Source organism: Kogia breviceps, chromosome 18 (assembly GCF_026419965.1).
Source record: "Kogia breviceps isolate mKogBre1 chromosome 18, mKogBre1 haplotype 1, whole genome shotgun sequence".
In the NCBI taxonomy this organism is placed as follows: Eukaryota; Metazoa; Chordata; class Mammalia; order Artiodactyla; family Physeteridae; genus Kogia; species Kogia breviceps.
In genome coordinates this window covers 5,685,902-5,694,116 of record NC_081327.1, presented here as the reverse complement: position 1 = coordinate 5,694,116, position 8,215 = coordinate 5,685,902, and the positions used below count along the sequence as shown (strand labels likewise).

Genomic DNA, 8,215 nt, shown 5'->3' with positions numbered 1-8,215 from the left:
GTGAGCAGAGCATCTATGGGCACAAGCTCCTCTGACCCGGCTGCCCCGCCCTCCAGGTGCTGACCTGTTTCCTCCAGGCCTGGGGCAGCCCCTGGCTTGGAGGCTCCCACTCCCCGGAACGACCAGGGGGACCCCCTCCCGTGTCACACACCCACAATGTTTCCACCTTGGGGTCCCCACCGGCTTCGGGCCTGGGTTTTTCTCAGGGACCCCAGCCCAGCCCACGTCTACTCTGAGAGCCCCCCCACCTCTGACACCCCCCAGTGCTCTCGTGTGCCCAGCGGCTCCGCATGCCCCCAGCGCCCAGCAACCCACTCCCCGCTGGTTCCTGGGTCCAGAGCCTCCCCCCGCCCCCCCTGCCCACAGGACCCCTTGACCCCTCCTTCACTTTTCCAGGGCCCCCCCAAATCTGGCTCCTGTCCCATCTGCACTCCTTAGGGTCAGTCCCCCCATCCCAACCCTGGCGATCCCCAAGCCCAGACCCTGGACCCACCCTCCCTGCCACGTGACCGAGGGGTTGTGCAATCCAGCCCCCTCCCCTGACTCTCTCCCTGAGGGGATTTTCGAGGAGGGCTGAGCTCACAGCCGCCGGCACCCCTGCCCCCCCCAGGGGGCTGGGCCAAGGTATAAATAGGGGTGGTGTCTGCAGGCTGCAGCAAGCCCAGCCCAGCACCACCATGCTCACCCTAGAGGCTGCACAGTAAGTGGGGGCCACCCGGAACCGGTACTCAGGACCCCTGCCCTGCACCTCACCTTTGGCCGCCTCTGCCAGGCCTGCCCCAGGGGGCAGGTGGGTGGGAGGGGAGGGAGGTCCACACTGTCTCTCGCCCCTCCCGGATCTCTTTCCTCTGCCACCTCGATTCTTTCCTCCGTCCCATCCCTGTCTCCCCTGGACCCCAAAGATCTCTTTTCCTTGGGGTGCTTGCTTCTCTCTGCCCTGCTGTCGTCTCCCAAGTGGCCCTCCATCTCTGTCTCTGTCCCCGTCTCCTTCGGAGTCTCACTGCATCCCCGACTCACTCGCTGGGTCTGCTCACTGTGCTTTTAGCACATCTTTTCTGTTTCTGGGTCTCTGTTCTCTGCCTCTTGCTCCCTCTCTGTCTCTGTCTTTCTCTGTCTCTCCAGTTTGTCTCACCCCATCCATCTGTGGGGCTTAATAAATACTTCCTACAGCCCATGCCATGTGAATTGTCTCTCCACACCTTTCTCCCTTCCCTCCTCTCCTCTCCCCTCTGCTGAGCCGCTTCTGTGTTTTCCCATCTCTACCCCGACGTCCATCTCTCCATCTCTCTCCTCCGGTCCGAGATGGACCCATTTAACCGACTCGCTCACCAAGGCCCCCTCCCCGCCCCCACCCGCCCTCGGGCGCTCGGGCGCCCACATCTCTCCTGGGACTTTCTCTCCCTCACTTTCCCTGCCCCCGCCCAGCGTCTGTCTATGCAAATCCAGGGGGAGGGGGAAACATTTGCCTGGCCCCCGCCCCCCACTTCCTGTCCTGCTGGGGGTGAGTGGTGGGGCTGGTCTCACACAGAGACACGCAGCAGTGAGCGAGCTGCGCTGCGGTGGCCACAGCTGCAGCCGCCTATCCCCCATCTGCCCAACCACTTCGAGACTCAGGAGGCTGAAGACTCCCCTGACATCCTGACATGCCCCTGTGTCTCTCCCCCTCCAGGCTTGACGGGCCACACTTCAGCTGCCTGGTGAGTTGGGGCCCTGGGGGTCAGGGAGGGGTGGAGGGACCCACGTGGCCCGTCGCGACCTCCCTGCCTCAGTTTCTCCCTCCACTTCTTCCTGTCCCTTTGTCTTTCTGACTTTTCCTTGGTATCTCCAAGGCCCCCCTTCCCGCCCACTCCATCACAGATGTTTTTCTAACATCTCCTCCCTTCTCAGACTCTGGTCCACTTCCTCGAATGGGGAGGGGTGGGTCTTTGCGTCTTTGACTTTGTGTCCCTTCCTCCGTCCATCCCGCCTTCAGTAAATCTACTTATTCCTTCTTCTCTTCTCTGCTTTACTTTGTATTTTCAAAAATTGAGTCTGGACTATTTCAGACATGCAGAATACTACACCCCACCCCCATAAACCCACAGCTCAGTCCAAGAAATAAAGCCCCACTCACGTGCTGGAAAGAAACCCCCTGTGGGTGCCCCTTCGCCAGCACATCCCACCCTCCTCCAACTTGAAGAGTTTTGCTTTAAAAAAAAAAAAAAAATGAGGTTTGCCTTACAAGTCAAGAAAGAGACAGATCTTGTGTACAGCTCAATGAGGTTTTAACTTAGGCACACACCTGTGTAACCACGAACGAGACAGCGATGTAGAACATTACCATCACTCCGGAAGATTCCCTCACGTCCCTTCCCAATCCATACACCCCTCTGATAGTTTCCATCACGGATTAGTTTTGCTTGGTTTTGAGCTTTATATAAAGTGAATCATAGAGGGTGACCTCTTTTGGGTCTGGTTTCCTCACGCGACATCAAGTGTGCGTCAGGCGCTGGTCCTTTTTCCTTACTGTATAGTACTCTGTCCTAGGAACACACCACAGTTTGTGTGTCCATTCTCCTGTCTCTGGGCACTTGGGCTGTTTCCTGTTTGGGGGCTGTTACTAAAGCTGCGCTGATTATTCTTGAACAAGGCTGTTTCGTGACATACATTCTCAGTGCTCATGGGTAAATACCTTGCAGTGAGATCACTGGTTAATCAGGATGGCATACGTCTAGTTTTAGACTTTAATTGCTAAAGCAACACGACTGTTGGGATGAATTGGAGTGATATGGAGGTGGATTAAAAAAGCATGGAGAGGGCTTCCCTGGTGCCACAGTGGTTGGGAGTCCGCCTGCCGATGCAGGGGACACGGGTTCGTGCCCTAGTCCGGGAAGATCCCACGTGCCGTTGAGCGGCTGGGCCCGTGAGCCGTGGCCGCTGAGCCTGTGCTCCGTGACGGGAGGGGCCCCAACAGTGAGAGGCCCGTGTACCGAGAAAAAAAAAAAAAGCATGGAGGCTTCTTTGCCTCTGTTTAAAACACTTCTGTGCCTCTCACCCTTCAGCCCCCTCCCCCTCCCCCAGGCAAGCAAGACTGGGGGAATTCATCTACACCTTCCCCAGCTGCTACAATGTCACAACTGTGTATCGATGAGGTGCTGGGATTCCCGGGAGCCCACAGTCTTAGTGGGAGCTGGCTGCTGTGTCCCTTTGTGAGACCCTGGTCTCTTTCTATATGTCCCTACCTGTGTCTCTCATTCTGTGTGTGTGTGTGTGTGTGTGTGCGCACACGCGTCTGGGTCTGGGCCTTTGTGTGTTTCTGCTGTGTTGTATCTATCTCCCAACTCTGTAACTCTGGATGTCCCTCTCTTTGCCCCTGTCTCTGGTGCCTAGTCTCTGTGTCTCTCTTTCTCTCCCTCTCCCAGCCTGTCATAGTCTCCCCTCTGGTCCAGGGTGGGGTGGGGTTGCCCTGCAGCCTGGGTTGACCTCCTTTCTTTCCCAACCCCTGTCAGTACCCAGATGGAGTCTTCTATGACCTGGACAGCTGTAAGCACTCCAGCTACCCCGACTCAGACGGGGCTCCTGGTGAGTGACCCTGGCCCAGCACCCTCTCCACCTGCCCCCTTGGGTCCATTTTACAGATGGGAGAGCTGAGGCCCAGGGGAGGCTGTCACCTGGCACAGCAGGACAAGGTTAGCTCAGGCCTCCAGACCTCCCCCCTCCTCTCCCACTCACCCGCTTGCCCATGCAAATCCTGGGGTCAGAGATTTGCACAGCCCACAGTGGCCCCTCTGTGCCAGTGCAGGGGCTTCAAGGGGGAGGGGGCCGAGGCCAGACCTCTCAGCTTCTGATTCAGCGCCCTTCCCCCCAGATCTATGGAGCTACGGCCTCAGTCCAGCTGTCCCAGCCGCCTCCTATGAAACCTTTGACCCGGCTGTGGCCACCTTCGGCCACACCCAGGGTGTCCAGCTCTGTTACGGACCCTCAACCTTCAGCCCTGTGGGGAGCCTGGACCCGGCCCCCAGCCTGGAGGCCCCGGGGCCTGGCTTCCCAGCGTACCCCACGGAGGACTTCACAAGCCAGGTGAGGGCCAGGGTGACCGAGCAGCTAGCTCCCCATCATTTGACTGAGGCTTCCTGGGCGCCGGGCACGGCACCACAACCTGTGCACCCGGGAGCCCCTTCAGCCCTCTGACGGCCCGCTCAGGTTAAGCAGCATTACTGCTCCACTGCACCGCTGAGCCGACAGAGGCACAAACGTGGGTCAGGGACAGCACCAAAGGCCGTTATCCGTGTGGAGCAGCCTCTCACGGAGGGGGCCCGGGCATCCCCTGCTCACGCCGTGGAGGTCTGAACTGAGGCCGGAGTGCAGGCCGAGAGCAGAGTCGGGAGGGCCACGGCCAGGGCCCAGGAAGAAGCCAAGGGACGAAAGCGGAGGGAGTGAGAGAAGGGGGGCCTCCCCCTGGGGCTTCAGGTAACCCTGACCTTCCACAGACTCTGGGCCCGCTGGCGTACGCCCCATACCCCAGCCCCGTGCTGTCAGAGGAAGAGGACCTCCTGCTGGACAGTCCCACCCTGGAGGTCTCGGACAGCGAGTCGGATGAGGCCCTCCTGGCTGGCCCCGAGGGGAGGGGGTCTGAGGCAGGTATGTGGGCGCAGGTGGGGTGGGAGGGACTCCAACTGGAGATGGGGGTGGGAGGTTAAAGGAGCTGTGTCTTCCCAAGCAACTACTATATATACTCCAGCGCCGAGGGCAGTTCCCAGATCTGCCATCTGCTGGCTGTGTTGCCTTGGGCAACTGTCTCTACCTCTCTGTGCCTTGGTCTCCTATCTGCACAGCGGGGACGACAGTGATAGTGTCTATTGATGGTGGTTGGGAGGGTATGGGGGGATCATGCGTGTCAGTGAGATAGCAGTGTTTGGCACGGAGTTTGGCACTCGGTAAATCTGCACCATCGTTATGGACACAACAGCAAAAGAAATCATCACAGTTATCAGCCCCCATCTATTATTCAACCCCTGCTTCTGCCCCTGTGCCCTACCTCCATTACTCACAACCCCTGGAAGGTGGAATTATTAGTTACTTTCCCTATCTGGGCCTCAGTTTCCCATCTGTAAAATGGGCATTGTTACCATCGTCCGTATCTCGTGGGGTTATGATGAAGATTAAATGAGTTCATAATTGTTCAGTGCCTAGCGCAGCACCTGGTACCAAGCGCTTCAGAAAGATTTGTAAAAACACACACACAAGCCTCATTTATAGCTGAGGAAACACCAGCTCAGAGAGGTTAAGTCGCCACCCCAACGTCACACAGCTGGAAAATGGCAGGGGTGGGGTTCTTGTATCCAATGCCTGTTATGAACCCCCCAACTCTGTGGGGCCCTTGCTGCTTAAAGGAGCCCGGGAGTCAGACCCCTTGGCCTCTCCCAGGATCCCAGTCCCCGTGGAACTGACACACTGAGAGACCCGGAGCTGGAGAAATGGCCACATTCAAACCCACTCCAGATCTCTTCACCACAAGTCAGCTCTGTCATAAGCCTTTGAGGAGCATTGCCAACCCATTTCACAGATTCATCCGTGCGCTCCACAGATATGTGCTGGCCACCATGCAGACGCAGGACAGACACACATCCTGAAAAATAAAGCAGGGATGGGAGACGGGGGTTCTGGGGTGACACCTTCAGGAAAGGGGAGCAACTCGCCCCGGATGGGGGTGTGGCACGGACAGAGCCAGTCAGGTGTACCTAGCAGCCACCTTCGTCACTCCAATTCTCTTGATGGGGAGACAGAGGCTTGGCGGTTCCGGGTCGGGGCGAAGCGGGGAGGGGGTGGGGCGGGGCCCGAAGGATGCTTCAGCTAACGCGCCCGCACCCGCCGCAGGGGCCCGCAAGAAGCTGCGCCTGTACCAGTTCCTGCTGGGGCTGCTGACGCGCGGAGACATGCGCGAGTGCGTGTGGTGGGTGGAGCCGGGCGCCGGGGTCTTCCAGTTCTCCTCGAAGCACAAGGAGCTCCTGGCGCGCCGCTGGGGCCAGCAGAAGGGGAACCGCAAACGCATGACCTACCAGAAGCTGGCGCGCGCCCTGCGCAACTACGCCAAGACCGGTGAGATCCGCAAGGTCAAGCGCAAGCTCACCTACCAGTTTGACAGTGCGCTGCTGCCCGCCGCCCGCCGGGCCTGAGCCCGGGGCGGCCTCTCGAGGCCTCTCAGGGGCTCCACGCCTGTGTCACGTGGGCGTCCCCACGCCCTAGGTCATGGGACCCACGGATCCCCCACCCTGGCTGCGGGGGCGGGGCGCTGCCTCCATCCCTAAGCCCTGCCCAGGGTCCCTCTGGGCTCCCCCCAGTCATGTCTGGGGCCTCTTTGGGATTCCCTTGTCATGTCCAGGAGCCCCAAGATCTTCATGTCTTGGGTTGAAGGACCCAGAGACGACTATACTTATGTGTCTGTGTGGAGGGGCGGGGCAGGGCAGTGCTTCCAGAATCCCAAGAGCTTCTCTGGGATCCACTTGTGATGTCTGAGATCCCTTGTGTGTCTGCGATCTCTCAGTCTCATCTAGGGGAGGGTGAGCCTACAGATCATCACACCAAGAGGGGGACTCTGCCAGCAACCCTAAGCCCTGTCCAGGGTCTTTCTGGGATACCCTTGTCAAGTCTGAGTCCCTCCTGTCCCATCTGAGATCTCCTAGTTATGTCTGGGTCCCTCTGGGAACCCTTTGCATACATGTCTCTGTGCCCATCTGTGACTCTCATTCTGTCTGTCCCCCCCAAATCCCTTTGTCATCTTTGAGATCCCCTAATTCTCTGGAACCACCCTGCTATCACTTGTTTATGTCCGGAATTCTCCGATCACCTCTGCGATGCCCTTGTTTGTCTGGAATCCTCCAATCACGTCTTGAGGCCCCTCTGGGATCCTCATCTGGTATGCCCTTTTGGGGACCCCGCCAGCAGCTCCGAGTTCTCCCGGGGACCCTCCGCCTCCTGTAATGCCCTCCCTAGGGCCATGCTGGGGAAATCAACTGATTTCTGGGTGACCGTGGCAGCCCTCCCCATGTCAGTTCTAACCAGAGACTGCACAATCCAGCAACAGTGGGCCAGCTTTTCTGTGTGGAGAGGCTGGAGCAGGGTGGTGGCCGCTTCCAGTGGGGAATCTGTTTTCCAATCGGCTCAAGTCCCCATCGGCCCTGGCGGTCATACCCCGGCGGCTTCTCTCGGTTGTCCGTTCGCCCCACCCATTCTCGTGTGAATCCAGCCTGAGCAGAAGCCCGGATGACCTGTGGGAGCTCTGATTGGAACCCTCGGGGGGTGTCAGAGGCTGTGAGCTAAGAAGCCAGAGTCCCAAGTCCTTGAGCCTGGGTGGCTGGGGGATCTAGGGTGAAAGACTTGCTGCTTCTGGGCCAGTCTGGCCCTTCTGTGAAAGGGGAGAGGAGGAGGAGGAAGATCTCGGAAGTCCCTTGCAGCCCTGTCAAGCCTTTGATACATCTCCTGAAATCCACACATCCACCCACTGGTAGCCAGAAGGAAGACGAGGAAGGAGCATCAAGGACCCAGAGAGGGAAGAGGTCCTTGAGGGGGGCACACAGCAGCTGATAGAAGAGCCCAGGCTGGGACCTGCCCTCAAGAGGACAGCACACCCCCCTCCCTGGGGCGGTGCCAGGGACAAAATGTCTTTGGGGAGGGCCTCCTCTTGCAAATGAGGTACCTTCATCGTCACCCCAAGTCTGGAATAAAATAAAATAAATCAAGGTAGACAGACCTTCTAGGACCCTTTGTCAGGGACCGCAATGCTGCCCATCCATCCGGGCCTGCTGGCCCTCAGAGACACTGGGACGGCGAGGGGGGAGATAAGAGAGGAGATGCAAGAAGCAGTTAGAGCCAAACCAGGCCGACCCTTGAAGGCCGCGGTCAGGGTTTGAGATGCAGGCACTGGTGGTTCGATTCAGTTTTTGTCTCCGTCTCTTCTTGACGATTGGAGTTCTTCCCCACCCTCTTCCTGATTCCCTTTCCGTCTGGGTCTTGTGCCCCCTTTCTGAATTTCTGCCCTCCTCCGGTTCTCTGTCCCCCTCTCGCTGGATACAGCCCGCGGGTAGCGAGCGAGGCTCCCGGCTCTCCAGGCGCTCCACCGACCTGCTGGGCCCGCAGGAGACGCGCAGCAGTCTGCCTGGCAACCCATGACGTCACAAGGAGGCTGCCTTCGGGTTGGCTCCGCGCTCCGTGGAGGCGGGGAATTTTCCGGCTCTTA

General features: G+C 58.9%; 1 protein-coding gene across 2 annotated transcripts; it reads left to right on the top strand.

Moving 5' to 3' along the window:
- The first annotated feature begins 660 nt into the window (after positions 1–660).
- Positions 661–8,077, top strand: SPIB (Spi-B transcription factor). 2 transcript variants are annotated; one of them, XM_059044230.2, is made up of 6 exons: positions 661–700; positions 1,670–1,697; positions 3,489–3,561; positions 3,848–4,059; positions 4,470–4,620; positions 5,857–8,077. In XM_059044230.2, exons 1-6 carry the CDS (start codon positions 678–680, stop codon positions 6,153–6,155), a joined length of 786 nt encoding a protein of 261 aa, XP_058900213.1. In that variant the 5' UTR covers positions 661–677; the 3' UTR covers positions 6,156–8,077. The 2 variants fall into 2 exon arrangements, with proteins under 2 accessions (XP_058900213.1, XP_058900211.1); XM_059044228.2 differs by lacking the exon at positions 661–700 and having other exon boundaries at positions 1,523–1,697.
- The last annotated feature ends 138 nt before the right edge of the window (positions 8,078–8,215 follow it).